The following is a 16,029-nucleotide window of genomic DNA, read 5'->3' as shown; positions in this document are numbered from 1 at the left end:
TCCATATGACCCAATGTGTTCCGGTGTCCATATGACCCAATGTGTTCCGGTGTCCATATGACCCAATGTGTTCCGGTGTCCATATGACCCAATGTGTTCCGGTGTCCATATGACCCAATGTGTTCCGGTGTCCATATGACCCAATGTGTTCCGGTGTCCATATGACCCAATGTGTTCCGGTGTCCATATGACCCAATGTGTTCCGGTGTCCATATGACCCAATGTGTTCCGGTGTCCATATGACCCAATGTGTTCCGGTGTCCATATGACCCAATGTGTTCCGGTGTCCATATGACCCAATGTGTTCCGGTGTCCATATGACCCAATGTGTTCCGGTGTCCATATGACCCATTCTGTTGGACCAAACCTCAAATGCAAACAGCGAGTTTAAACTGTTTGTTGTCAGAGAGTAAGTAGTTTTCTTTTGTATTTGTTGTGAGTGCCAGGGGGAGGGGCTTGATGTCTGTATAGGAAGGTGCATAGTTCACACAGCACATAGTTAAAAAAAAAAGAATACATGTTTTTAACCCTCTTTTTCTCTCCCAATTTCGATCTTGTCTCATCGCTGCTACTCCCCAACGAAGAGGCGTCCTCCAAAACATGACCCGCGCTTCTTAACACCCTCCGCCCGCTTAACCCGGAAGCCAGTCGCACCAATGTGTCGGCGGAAACACCGTTCAACTGAGGACCGTTGTCAGCCTGCAGGCACCCGGCCCGCCACAAGGAGTCGCTAGAGCACGATGAGCCAAGTAAAGCCCCCCCTCCCCCCCCCCCGCCAGACCCTCCACTAACCCGGACGACGCTGGGCCAATTTTATGCAGCCCTATGGGACTCCCGATCACAGTGATACAGCCCGGGATCGAACCAGACTTAAAAGACAAAAAGCTCATAAAAACGGAGACAAAACAAACCTTGAATCTTCCAATACAGGCATTCGGAACATTGTGCTAAACCATAGATTCAAATTAAATCAAAACAATTCCATTTTTTAAAATGAATTAATTAATTAAAATATATATAAATAAAAAAATATATAATTGTAATTAAATATAAAATAATAATTAAATATATTTTTTAAAGAAAGAGAAAAGGGGGGGGGGGGGTTTAGCTGATCATTGGCACTTGGGGAGGAATTGTTGCTGTAAGGCAGCGTTTCCCTGACAACATCCTGGGGATCCCAACGGGAGCACATTTCGTTGTTTGCCCTAGCACTACACAGCGGAGTCAAATTGATGATTCCTTTTAGCAGCTGAGTAGTGTCACAGCAAAAACCAAAACGTGCACCCCTCAGGGTCCCCAGGACCAAGTTTGGGAAGCACTGCTATAAGGCACTGGTACAAAAAAGGTGGCCAAACAAACTGGCCCGGTGTAATTCATACATCATATCACGGACTTAAAAAGGTGGCCAAACAAACTGGCCCGGTGTAATTCATACATCATATCACGGACTTAAAAAGGTGGCCAAACAAACTGGCCCGGTGTAATTCATACATCATATCACGGACTTAAAAAGGTGGCCAAACAAACTGGCCCGGTGTAATTCATACATCATATCACGGACTTAAAAAGGTGGCCAAACAAACTGGCCCGGTGTAATTCATACATCATATCACGGACTTGAAAAGGTGGCCAAACAAACTGGCCCGGTGTAATTCATACATCATATCACGGACTTAAAAAGGTGGCCAAATAAACTGTCCCAGTGTAATTCATACATCATATCACGGACTTAAAAAGGTGGCCAAACAAACTGGCCCGGTGTAATTCATACATCATATCACGGACTTAAAAAGGTGGCCAAACAAACTGGCCCGGTGTAATTCATACATCATATCACGGACTTAAAAAGGTGGCCAAACAAACTGGCCCGGTGTAATTCATACATCATATCACGGACTTAAAAAGGTGGCCAAACAACCTGGCCCGGTGTAATTCATACATCATATCACGGACTTAAAAAGGTGGCCAAACAAACTGGCCCGGTGTAATTCATACATCATATCACGGACTTAAAAAGGTGGCCAAATAAACTGTCCCAGTGTAATTCATACATCATATCACGGACTTAAAAAGGTGGCCAAACAAACTGGCCCGGTGTAATTCATACATCATATCACGGACTTAAAAGGGTGGCCAAACAAACTGGCCCGGTGTAATTCATACATCATATCACGGACTTAAAAAGGTGGCCAAACAAACTGGCCCGGTGTAATTCATACATCATATCACGGACTTAAAAAGGTGGCCAAACAAACTGGCCCGGTGTAATTCATACATCATATCACGGACTTAAAAAGGTGGCCAAACAAACTGGCCCGGTGTAATTCATACATCATATCACGGACTTAAAAAGGTGGCCAAACAAACTGGCCCGGTGTAATTCATACATCAGTTTTGTTTTATAAAGACAAAATACATAAAAAATTAAAGAAAACTGGTCAGCAAGATGAAAACATCAATTAGAATGATTTATTCTAAGTGGCCTTGATAAAGTGAAAAATCAGCACAAAGGCAATAATGGCATAAAAATTTATGTACGTGTCTATATGACAGCAGTCAATTATTTATATGGTTGGATACCATGGCGAATGTGTCTGTTTCCAGGCATCACGTTTCATCAAAACGGAGGCAACGCATCATCTCTCTGAAGCGGTCCCGTGACATGGTTTTCTCCAAAGAAAAGGTATCCCAAACATCTGACTAGAAGCTCTCCAGAAAGCCTACGCTCTCCTTCCACCGAATCCTTCCACGGATACAGGATTGAAATGATCGCTTCCAGCTGGCTGAGAGCTTGCTGATGTTTTCAGCCCGAGATGTCGGGCTCTCTGTGATGACATGTTGATAAAATCAGCCCCTAGCATGTCACTGGCTTGTTCTATCCAAAACGGTGCCGTCCCCTCTCTCTCTCTCCCCCCCCCCCCCCCCCTCTCCCTCTCCCCCCCCCCCCCACATTTCTTTGTGGTTTGTGGCATGGCCACCTGCCCAGTTTGTATCGGTTCTGTCTTCTTTTTTTCCATCACTTAGTCCTCAGAAGAAGTGTAGGTTCGCTCCGAGGCTCAGAACCAGAAGAATAATCATCAGAGATGTCATGATTAATTTCTTCCTCCGACCATCTGAGTCGTTTTCGTTCAGATCTCATAGCAGCATGTGCATCCATTTTGTCTTGGTCTTCTTGCCATTTGTATATAATACACGCGTTCACTGTGTACTCCTAGTTGGCCAGAGTAGACAGATAAGACTGCTTGGATTTGGTGGACAACAGATAGAACGGTGTTCTTCATTCACAATTGGTGATAACATTATAATGCATCTTTCGCTTCCCCCATTTCTCCCCCATCTCTCCCCCTCGCTCATCAACTCCCCCATCTCTCTCCCTCGCTCATCAACTCCCCCCCTTGCTCATCAACTCCCCCATCTCTTCCCCTCGCTCATCAACTCCCCCATCTCTCCCCCTCGCTCATCAACTCCCCCATCTCTCCCCCTCGCTCATCAACTCAAATGAATCCGTGGCCATTGAAGTCTCACGAGCTGCTCTCCCATTTATTGTGATACTCATATCATGGGCCCCAGACTAACTCATCTCATGGGCCCCAGACTAACTCATCTCATGGGCCCCAGACTAACTCATCTCATGGGCCCCAGACCAACTAATCTCATGGGCCCCAGACTAACTCATCTCATGGGCCCCAGACTAACTCATCTCATGGGCTCCAGACTAACTCATCATCTCATGGGCCCCAGACCAACTCATCTCATGGGCCCCAGACCAACTAATCTCATGGGCTCCAGACCAACATTTTCCCCTGGTGGTACTGATGCCACAAAACGTTTTCGTTGGTGGCACCAGCCCGTGATAATTTTTGTTGCTTAATATAACACTAAAGTGACGCATCAAACAGTGGACAAATCATTAAGAACACCTGCTCGTTTTTGTGAGTTTATAAAGTCATTCACAGTGTTATATTAAAAAGTGTAATAGACAGATGGTATTGTGCGACCCATTTTGGACAATTAGGCTTTTGTTGTTATATTTTACTGTTAAAATAGGGCTCCAGATTTCCCCGATTTCAGTTTTTAGTTCAGTAAAGATGAATTTGCCTGCATCTTTATGTGCCCTAAAAATCATAGGCTAATTTATTTGGGGCTAATTCACCATTAGCTAGATCGCTAACTCTAAATATAATACCCATTGCTAGACGCCATGTATTAATCGTACAGTCCCCCCAAAAAACTTTGCAGTTGTAGCCTACCGCCCAATGAGGCACATCAAATATATTGATTACAAAAAGTTGCGATTGAGGTCAGAGACGTAAAAGTATACCTACAGAAAGCTGAGAACCTCATTTCTTCTATGTTTTTCAAATAGGATGTTTTTAAACGTTAACCTAACACAATCAGCAGGCCCCAGAGAAACAGGTACAAGGAAACAGTTTCATTAAAGGAATCTTGAGGAATAAATGTTAAATCCACTTCATATCAGTGTAGATAAAAGGGAGGAGACAGGAGAAGGATTTTTTAAACCTGGAGAAACAATTGAGACATGGATTGTGTATGTGTGCCATTCAGAAGGTGAAAGGTTCAAAACAAACGATTGAAGAGCCTTTGAACGGGGTACGGTAGTAGGTGTCGTAACCAATTAGCATTACAGCAGGGTATTTCACACTCAACAGCTTCCTGTGTTTATCAGCCAACATCCAGCCAACTGTGGGAAGCATTGGGAGTCCACATGGGCCAGGATCCCTGTGGAACATTTGACACCTTGTAGAGTCCATGTCCCTGATGAATTGAGGCTGTTCTGAAGGCAAAAGGGGGTGAAACTCATTATTAGGAAGGTGTTCCTAATGTTTTGTCCAGTCAGTGTATAAGTGATTGTGTCCCAATACTTTGTTCTCCTTAATGTTGGGGACTATGCACAAACAGTGCTGTCATTTCTAAACGGTTCACCCATTATGGATGAAAAATGCCCTCAAATTAAAGCTGACAGTCTGCAATTTACCCTAAATTGTATCACTTAAAATCCAAAGAGCTGGAGTACAGAGGCAAAAAATAATAATAATTTAAATGGGTCACTGTATATCAGATTACTTTGTTTAAATGACATAGCCTATACTACAAATCCTAAGTATACTATAACGCACAGGGAAGACCAACAGCAGAGTCCAACCTCGCATGAGGGACTTGTGTTGAAATCTGTGCCAGTCTCTGCAGACAAAGGCCCGACAGACTAACCCTGCTGCTCTAAATCAGAAGACGTCATTACATAATCACAGGGTCAAAATGGCGATAACAATCTTTCAGTAGAGTATCATCACTACTGAATCAAGACTACAGCTGAACTCTGACCCCGTTCTAAATCCACAATGTTATAGGCTATAATGCCCACGATTAAAACAATATATTGTTTGAAATGCCAAACATCTACAAGAAAACACCGACTGTTACACCCGGTAAACTACTGTAAAAATCAGAAGGGAAATCAACACCTAGGATACGTCCCAAATGACACCCTATTCATATGGGCTCTGGTCTAAAGTAGTGCACTAGGTAGGGAATAGGGTGTCATAGGGTTCTGGTCTAAAGTAGTGCACTAGGTAGGGAATAGGGTGTCATAGGGTTCTGGTCTAAAGTAGTACACTAGGTAGGGAATAGGGTGTCATAGGGTTCTGGTCTAAAGTAGTGCACTAGGTAGGGAATAGGGTGTCATAGGGTTCTGGTCTAAAGTAGTACACTAGGTAGGGAATAGGGTGTCATAGGGTTCTGGTCTAAAGTAGTGCACTAGGTAGGGAATAGGGTGCCATAGGGCTCTGGTCTAAAGTAGTGCACTAGGTAGGGAATAGGGTGCCATAGGGCTCTGGTCTAAAGTAGTGCACTAGGTAGGGAATAGGGTGCCATAGGGCTCTGGTCTAAAGTAGTGCACTAGGTAGGGAATAGGGTGCCATAGGGCTCTGGTCTAAAGTAGTGCACTAGGTAGGGAATAGGGTTCCATAGGGCTCTGGTCTAAAGTAGTGCACTAGGTAGGGAATAGGGTGCCATAGGGCTCTGGTCTAAAGTAGTGCACTAGGTAGGGAATAGGGTGCCATAGGGCTCTGGTCTAAAGTAGTGCACTAGGTAGGGAATAGGGTTCCATAGGGCTCTGGTCTAAAGTAGTGCACTAGGTAGGGAATAGGGTGCCATTGGGCTCTGGTCTAAAGTAGTGCACTAGGTAGGGAATAGGGTGCCATAGGGCTCTGGTCTAAAGTAGTGCACTAGGTAGGGAATAGGGTGCCATAGGGCTCTGGTCTAAAGTAGTGCACTAGGTAGGGAATAGGGTGCCATAGGGCTCTGGTCTAAAGTAGTGCACTAGGTAGGGAATAGGGTGCCATAGGGCTCTGGTCTAAAGTAGTGCACTAGGTAGGGAATAGGGTTCCATAGGGTTCTGGTCTAAAGTAGTGCACTAGGTAGGGAATAGGGTGCCATAGGGCTCTGGTCTAAAGTAGTGCACTAGGTAGGGAATAGGGTGCCATAGGGCTCTGGTCTAAAGTAGTGCACTAGGTAGGGAATAGGGTGCCATAGGGCTCTGGTCTAAAGTAGTGCACTAGGTAGGGAATAGGGTGCCATAGGGCTCTGGTCTAAAGTAGTGCACTAGGTAGGGAATAGGGTGCCATAGGGCTCTGGTCTAAAGTAGTGCACTAGGTAGGGAATAGGGTGCCATAGGGCTCTGGTCTAAAGTAGTGCACTAGGTAGGGAATAGGGTGCCATAGAGCTCTGGTCTAAAGTAGTGCACTAGGTAGGGAATAGGGTGCCATAGGGCTCTGATCTAAAGTAGTGCACTAGGTAGGGAATAGGGTGCCATAGGGCTCTGGTCTAAAGTAGTGCACTAGGTAGGGAATAGGGTGTCATAGGGCTCTGGTCTAAAGTAGTGCACTAGGTAGGGAATAGGGTGCCATAGGGCTCTGGTCTAAAGTAGTGCACTAGGTAGGGAATAGGGTGCCATTGGGGACACTAGCAGACCACTTCACTATTACCAGTAATCACAGTAGTAGTGGAACTGAAACGCTGAAATCAACCTACAGCGTTGTTTTACATGTCGATGATGTTAGGTAACCTAGTTGAAAAAATGCTTTTACAACATAACGTAATACATTTTGAGAGAACCTTAGCACAAACTTAAGAGAGATGTGGCCACAACCATATTGAAAAGTCGTCGTCAAGGGAACGGTAGCTAACAGCTCTAGCTAACACAGCTAGCGAACACAGCTCTAGCTAACACAGCTAGCAAACAGCTCTAGCTAACACAGCTAGCTAACAGCTCTAGCTAACACAGCTAGCAAACAGCTCTAGCTAACACAGCTAGCAAACAGCTCTAGCTAACACAGCTAGCAAACAGCTCTAGCTAACACAGCTAGCTAACAGCTCTAGCCAACACAGCTAGCTAACAGCTCTAGCTAACACAGCTAGCTAACAGCTCTAGCTAACACAGCTAGCTAACAGCTCTAGCTAACACAGCTAGCTAACCGCTCTAGCTAACACAGCTAGCTAACAGCTCTAGCTAACACAGCTAGCTAACATAGCTAGCTAACACAGTTAGCGAACACAGCTAGTTAACAGCTCTAGCTAACAGCAAACAAGGTTAGTAAACTAACAGCATGGTAATACCCACAATAATAGTCATGTTTGCAGGCAGATCGTGTACATTATTTATTTTATCTTTTTTTTAACTAGACAACTAGTCAGTTAAGAAAAACGACGGCCAAACCCGGACGACGCTGGGCCAATTGTGTGCCGCCCTATGGGACTCCTAATCACAACCAGATGTGATACAGCCTGGAATCAAACCAGGGACTGTAGTGACGCCTCTTGCACTGAGATGCAGTGCCTTCGACCGCTGCGCCACTCGGGAGCTTAAGTAGTACTTTACGCCACTGGACACACACACAGTGTAGAAGTCAGACACACACACAGTGTAGTAGTCAGACAAACACACAGTGTAGTAGTCAGACAAACACACAGTGTAGTAGTCAGACACACACACAGTGCAGTAGTCAGACAAACACACAGTGCAGTAGTCAGACAAACACACAGTGTAGTAGTCAGACACACACACAGTGTAGTAGTCAGACAAACACACAGTGTAGTAGTCAGACAAACACACAGTGTAGTAGTCAGACACACACACAGTGTAGTAGTCAGACAAACACACAGTGTAGTAGTCAGACACACACACAGTGTAGTAGTCAGACACACACACAGTGTAGTAGTCAGACACACACACAGTGTAGTAGTCAGACACACACACAGTGTAGTAGTCAGACAAACACACAGTGTAGTAGTCAGACACACACACAGTGTAGTAGTCAGACACACACACAGTGTAGTAGTCAGACACACACACAGTGTAGTAGTCAGACAAACACACAGTGTAGTAGTCAGACACACACACAGTGTAGAAGTCAGACACACACACAGTGTAGTAGTCAGACAAACACACAGTGTAGTAGTCAGACACACACACAGTGTAGTAGTCAGACAAACACACAGTGTAGTAGTCAGACACACACACAGTGTAGTAGTCAGACAAACACACAGTGTAGTAGTCAGACACACACACAGTGTAGTAGTCAGACACACACACAGTGTAGTAGTCAGACACACACACAGTGTAGTAGTCAGACACACACACAGTGTAGTAGTCAGACACACACACAGTGTAGTAGTCAGACACACACACAGTGTAGTAGTCAGACACACACACAGTGTAGTAGTCAGACAAACACACAGTGTAGTAGTCAGACACACACACAGTGTAGTAGTCAGACACACACACAGTGTAGTAGTCAGACAAACACACAGTGTAGTAGTCAGACACACACACAGTGTAGTAGTCAGACACACACACAGTGTAGTAGTCAGACACACACACAGTGTAGTAGTCAGACACACACACAGTGTAGTAGTCAGACACACACACAGTGTAGTAGTCAGACACACACACAGTGTAGAAGCTGACACACACACACACACACAGTTCAGTAGTCAGACACACACACAGTGTAGAAGCTGACACACACACACAGTTCAGTAGTCAGACACATAAAATGAGAGATGGATGGTGGAGATAATATCCTTTCTATTGGCAAGTATATTACTGTCTCAGCAGCAGTGCTGCACTGGGAATGAGAAACACCACAGACACACCAGACTTAGAGGCAAGAGAGGGCGAATCCTGGCGAGATTACCTCCTCCCTCCACCTCCTCCCTCCACCTCCTCCCTCCACCTCTTCCCTCCACCTCCTCCCTCCACCTCTTCCCTCCTCCTCTTCCCTCCACCTCTTCCCTCCCTCCACCTCCTCCCCTCCACCTCTTCCCTCCACCTCTTCCCTCCACTCCTCCTCCTCCACCTCTTCCCTCCTCCTTTTCCCTCCCTCCACATCCTCCCTCCCTCCACCTCTTCCCTCCTCCTCTTCCCTCCTCCTCTTCCCTCCACCTCTTCCCTCCCTCCACCTCCTCCCTCCCTCCACCTCTTCCCTCCTCCCCTTCCCTCCACCCTCCACCTCCCTCCACCTCTTCCCTCCTCCTCTTCCCTCCCTCCACCTCCTCCCTCCCTCCCTCCCTCCCTCCACCTCTTCGCTCCTCCTCTTCCCTCCACCCCTCCTCTTCCCTCCACCTCCCTCCCTCCACCTCTTCCCTCCACCTCCTCCCTCCACCTCCTCCTCCCTCCACTTCTTCCCTCCACCTCTTCCCTCCACCTCCTCCTCTTCCCTCCCTCCACCTCCACCTCTTCCCTCCACCTCCACCTCTTCCCTCCACCTCCATCTCTTCCCTCCCTCCACCTCTTCCCTCCCTCCACCTCTTCCCTCCCTCCACCTCCTCCTCCCTCCACCTCCTCCCTCCACCTCTTCCCTCCACCTCTTCCCTCCATTCTATTGGCCAATCACTTCATAATAAGATGATTGATCGTGGATTTGCTACCAAAGTTACTCTCGTAACTGCAATATTCTCTGCTTTTCTGAAACATGGTTTTCGGGACAAGATACTCCCCCCAAACAATGGCTGTCCAGCTCGATAGATTCTCCATTCACTGAGCAGACAGGACAGTAGGGTCAGGGAAATGGAGAGGGAAAGCGGGGGGTGCCTCTTCATCAACAACAAATGGCGTTCTGACTCCAGTGTAAGTAGTAGTCTCGTCCCATTGTTCTCCCGTCTTGAAACTACCTGGATGGTCAACTGCCAACCCTTCTGCCTCCCGAGGGAGTTTCAGCTGTTATCGTTGTGTACATTCCACCTCAGGACAAGAAATATAACAAGCTGACACTTATCAAATTGTACGAGGCTGTAAACGTAAACCCGGAGGCTGCCTTCCTTGTCGCCAGCAATTTGAATTCCGCTTTATTAAGAGAAACCAAACTTCCATCAACACGTCTCCTCAGCCACTAGGGACGATAACGTCCTAGACCACTGTTACTTTACCCACAAGGAAGCATACAAGGCCCTCCATCAACACGTCTCCTCAGCCACTAGGGACGATAACGTCCTAGACCACTGTTACTTTACCCACAAGGAAGCATACAAGGCCCTCCATCGTCCGCCATTCAGATCAGATCATGACTCCGTACTCCTGCTTCCTGTTTACAGGCAGAAGGTTAAACAGGAACTTACCGTGACTAGCTTCGTTGAAGAATGGTCAATAGAATCAGAGACTATGCTACAGGACTGCTTGGCTAGCGCTGATTGGAATATGTTCTGAGCTAACCACCCTCTGTCACCGGCTTCATAAGGAAATGCATCAGCGACGTTGTCCCCAATCAAAAGCCCTGGATTAACACAGAGGTTGGTGATAAACTAAAGGACTACCACACACAGAGCTACCACACACAGAGCTACCACACACAGAGCTACCACACAGAGCTACCACACACAGAGCTAACACACACAGAGCTAACACACACAGAGCTAACACACACAGAGCTAACACACACAGAGCTAACACACACAGAGCTACCACACAGAGCTACCACACACAGAGCTGCCACACACAGAGCTGCCACACAGAGCTATCCCAGACAACCCTGAGACTACCACACACAGAGCTATCCCAGACAACCCTGAGACTACCACACACAGAGCTATCCCAGACAACCCTGAGACTACGGCCGAGAACAGGAACAAGTACCACAAGTCCTGCTACGACCTCCGCAGAGTCATCAAAACAAGCAAAAGGACAATATAGGAATAATGTGGAATCATATTACACAGGTTCTGACGCCTGCAGGGTCAAGGGTCGATTATGGATTACAGAGGAAGACCAAAGGAAGAAAGATTTAACTGAGAAAACATAATTAGGGAAAATATAAAACATAAGATTAGGGCCTCCCGAGTGGCACAGCGGTCTAAGGCACTGCCTTGCAGTGCTAGAGGCGTCACTACAGACCCAGGTTCCTTCCCGGGCTGTGTCGCAACCAGTCACAACCAGCCATGATTGGGAGCCCCATAGGGCGGCGCACAATTGGCCCGGCGTCGTCCAGGTTAAGGGAGGGTCTGGCATGGGTGGGGGGGGCTTAACTTGGCTCATAGCACTCTAGCGACTCCTTGTGGCGGGCCGGGTGCCTGCAGGCTGACCTCGGTGGTCAGTTCAACGGTGTTTCCTCCGACACACTGGTGTGGCTGGCTTACGGGTTAAGTGGGCAGGTGTTAATTAAGAAGCGCGGTTTGGCAGGTCATGTTTTCGGAGAGGACGCATGGCTCAACCTTCGCCTCCCGAGCCCGTTGGGGAGTTGCAGCGTTGACATCAAAATGGGGGTAAACAACAAACAAACAAAAATAAAAACATTTGTTTTATATATATACGTTTTTTTTATGTATAGGACCCCAATTAGAGTTGTAACCAAGGAGCTGATGGTGGACTACAGGGAACAGGTCTTAAAAATGGTCTCCATGGGTACAGTCGTGAAGAAGGAGCGACTGGAGTGCCTCTTCCCCCCTCAGAAGGTTAAAAAAAATGTTGGCGCGGCCCCCTTTGAAATTCCTCCGAATGTTCTACAGCTGCACCACTGAGAGCAGTTTGACTGGCGACATCACTGCCTGGTATGACAACAACCACCGTCCTCCATCTTGTGGCGCTACAGAGGGGTGGTGCGGACAGCCCAACACATCACTACAGAGGGGTGGTGCGGACAGCCCAACACATCACTACAGAGGGGTGGTGCGGACAGCCCAACACATCACTACAGAGGGGTGGTGCGGACAGCCCAACACATCACTACAGAGGGGTGGTGCGGACAGCCCAACACATCACTACAGAGGGGTGGTGGGGACAGCCCAACACATCACTCCAGAGGGGTGGTGGGGACAGCCCAACACATCACTCCAGAGGGGTGGTGGGGACAGCCCAACACATCACTGCCTGGTATGACAACAACCACCGTCCTCCATCGCGTGGCGCTACAGAGGGGTGGTGGGGACAGCCCAACACATCACTACAGAGGGGTGGTGGGGACAGCCCAACACATCACTACAGAGGGGTGGTGGGGACAGCCCAACACATCACTACAGAGGGGTGGTGCGGACAGCCCAACACATCACTACAGAGGGGTGGTGGGGACAGCCCAACACATCACTCCAGAGGGGTGGTGCGGACAGCCCAACACATCACTCCAGAGGGGTGGTGGGGACAGCCCAACACATCACTCCAGAGGGGTGGTGGGGACAACCCAACACATCACTCCAGAGGGGTGGTGGGGACAGCCCAACACATCACTACAGAGGGGTGGTGCTGACAGCCCAACACATCACTCCAGACACCTAAAGCCATAGACTTTTCTCTTTGCATCCGCACGGCAAGCGCTATCGGTGCATCACATAGTTAATATGCATCCCACTTTGTGTTTTTATTGTTTGTATATCTAGTGTGTTTTTATTGTTTGTATATCTAGTGTGTTTTTGTTCTACCTTGTTATTTTAGTACTTCATCATGCGGTTTAGAACTGGAAAGAAAGACCTTTCTATTAAAAACTTGAAACACATCTCAATCAGTCAAATCGGCAGCCGGCTTAGGACCCAGTGTAATTAACACACAGCCGGGTAGAGCCTCGTGGGTGGGGATCTACAAAATGTCCTCTCTGCCAGCTCTGCAGGACAGCACGATGACGCTTAGCATTTATTAGGGATAAACGATGTATTATACCACCAAGATGTTTTTATCTACCCATGAGGATGGAGATGGGGGGGTAGAGAGAGGGGGTGGGGGGGTAGAGAGAGGGGGGGGGGGGGGGGTAGAGAGAGGGAAAGAGAGAGAGGGGGTGGGGGGGGGTGGAGAGTGAGAGAGTGAGATGGAGAGGTGGGGGGGGGGGAGAGAGAGAGGGGGGGTGGAAAGAGGGGAGAGAGAGAGAGAGAGAGACAGACAGACAGACAGACAGAGGGGGGGTGGAGACAGACAAACAGACAGACAGACAGACAGACAGAGAGAGGGGGGGGGGGGGGGGTAGAGAGAGGGAAAGAGAGAGAGGGGGTGGGGGGGGGTGGAGAGTGAGAGAGTGAGATGGAGAGGTGGGGGGGGTGGAGAGAGAGAGGGGGGGTGGAAAGAGGGGAGAGAGAGAGAGACAGACAGACAGACAGACAGACAGACAGACAGAGAGAGGGGGGGGTGGAGGCAGACAAAGAAAGAGACAGAGCGCAAAAGGTGGAGAGAGAAAAAAAGAGAGATGGGTGCATCTGTGTCTGTCTGACTGACTGTCTGGTGTCTGTCTGACTGCGCTCTTTAAATAATGGGGCCAATAAGATTCGGAGCACTGACTGAAGCACATCTCTGAATAGGGCCAGGGGTTCACCGCTCCAGAGACCAGACAAATCATAAAGTGTAAATTTGCATTCATCACTGAAGAGTAATGGAACAAGTCACAGCTGTGACTGTGTCCCAAATGGCACCCTATTCCCCTTTATAGTGCACTACTTTTAACCAGAGCCCTATGGCTTAGAACTCTGAATATCAAGGTCCAAGGATTTCATTTTTCATTAGGCATTTATTGCAACTAAGACATCCCTGGCATCGGCTAACTTCCCAATGTGAATAAGAAATGTTATAGATCAACTTTGAAGAAGAGAAAAACGCTAAACTCTTGAGTCTACTATAATAATATAATATTATAACCTTCTGTAAGACATATTTATCAACATACAAAACTTCCCCGTGGCATCTGATGTCGTCGGTAGTACCATGATAAAAGTGAAGAGACAGAATAATGCTGTGATTTTAAACATCGGGTGAGTTATGTTTCCATCAGAATCCTCATCGTCATAGTTCTGCAATGACCTGGTCAAACAACCTCTCTTTGACATACCTTTAGGCCTAATTTAAAAAAATAACACAGCATTATTACGGCAACTCAACTACGGTTTCAACATGATTGACATAGTTACCTGTTCCAATAACTTTCTGTATCTCTGTGTGGATTGTTGAATGAGATCACGGACTTTCCATCCCTCCTTACACGGAACCACGACACTCGTCTGTCCAAATGTCACTGTCACTTTCATGATGATGATGATGATGATGATGGTGGTGGTGGTTTCTTCATTCAAGTTAGCGCGTTTTGGAATGTCCAGAAGTTCCTTCCTTGATCACTTTCTCTGCGTCAACAGGTGTTTTTGAGTTTTGTCTTGCCTCACGGAATGCAAATAATGATTTATATCCTGTACACTTGTGTCAGGTTAGTAACTCTAAAATGCTCAACGAATAGATTCCCACGAAGCGCTATTATATATCATCATGTAGCTAATAGCTAGCCAGCTGCAGTTACTTGTACAGTAGCAGATATGCTAACTTATTTTTATATTCATTTGACTAGCATCCACAATCCAAAGTCGTGTAGCAAGATGCTATCACATATAGTCTATGTGATGCTATCGCTAGCAGCTACCTAGCAACAACTCGCTAACCAACAAAGTTCCAACTAACTAAAACGTTAGATACTGTTAGCTAGCTAAACAAGTCAGCAAAGAAGTGAGTAAAAACCGTCATATATATATATATATAAAAAATATCTATATCTAAATTAGGTAGCTGATCACACTTTATAAACGTGTTTTACCAAGTTGACTTGGGGAAAAGATGGATACTAACGGAACGGGCTCAGGTATCACTATTCCACAAGTTTTCCTTGTTCCTTCTCCTCCTTCTTCTTCTTCTTCTTCTTCTCCTCCTCCTTCTTCTTCTTCTTCTCCTCCTCCTTCTTCTTCTCTTCCTCCTTCTTCTTCTTCTCCTTCTTTAGGCCGGTTTCGTGTTCTGATTCGCACCAATAAACGTATACTGTAATAAGAGTACCTTTAAAAATATGTTTTTATATATATAATATATATATTTGGGGTGTAAAGATAAAGTTATCAACGTAGCTGGTCAGACTTTAGTCGATGGTTAACTTTTGTAAGTAAAAAAAAAAAAAAAGTTCCTGTCTGTTCCTTTCAGCTCTGACCAGTTCCCGAACACACTAGGGGCCATTCACTAGTTACCACAGCCACAAGGTTATTACCCACGCCTATTTCTACAATTTATCTTCTTATTTAAAATCTGATTTTAATCCTAACCTAAACCTTCATCTTAACCACACTTGGTAACATTATGCCTAAACATAACCTTAAATTAAGATTAAAAATCACTTATTTTTTTACGATATAGACCATTTTGACTTGTGGATGTATGGAAACCAACTCGTTGCTGTCACTTTGTTGACGGGACAATGCCTTATTTCAAAGGAGGGACGCAGGGTTGTCACTAGTTACCGCAGCCACAAAGTCAAAATTGGCCTATAGGCAAAACAAATCATGAAAACAAACATTTTCTTGATGGTCCTCATTTAAGGTTAGGCGTAAGGTTACCAGTGTGGTGAGGTTTAGGTTTAAAATCAGATTTTAAGAGACATTTTAGAAATAGACACCTCTTCAACAGGAGGCTGAATACATTTGGTTTGGCCCATAAAACCCTCACTAACTTTTACAGATGCACCATCGAGAGCATCCTGTCAGGCTGTATCACCACCTGGTACGGCAACTGCACCGTCC

General features: G+C 46.5%; 1 protein-coding gene across 1 annotated transcript in view; it reads right to left on the bottom strand.

Moving 5' to 3' along the window:
- Window positions 1-15,152, bottom strand: part of LOC139386317 (partitioning defective 3 homolog B-like) — a 193,207-nt gene extending 178,055 nt beyond the window's left edge. Inside the window, exon 1 of the mRNA XM_071131843.1 lies at window positions 14,392-15,152. Coding sequence (XP_070987944.1) covers window positions 14,392-14,508 — 117 coding nt within the window. The 5' untranslated portion in view covers window positions 14,509-15,152. The remainder of the gene's footprint in view (window positions 1-14,391) is intronic.
- Window positions 15,153-16,029: the final 877 nt, after the last annotated feature.

The sequence above is a fragment of the Oncorhynchus clarkii genome, chromosome 3, assembly GCF_045791955.1.
Source record: "Oncorhynchus clarkii lewisi isolate Uvic-CL-2024 chromosome 3, UVic_Ocla_1.0, whole genome shotgun sequence".
In the NCBI taxonomy this organism is placed as follows: Eukaryota; Metazoa; Chordata; class Actinopteri; order Salmoniformes; family Salmonidae; genus Oncorhynchus; species Oncorhynchus clarkii.
The sequence above is the reverse complement of the archived record's forward strand: the minus strand, read 5'-3'. Positions and strand labels throughout refer to the sequence as shown.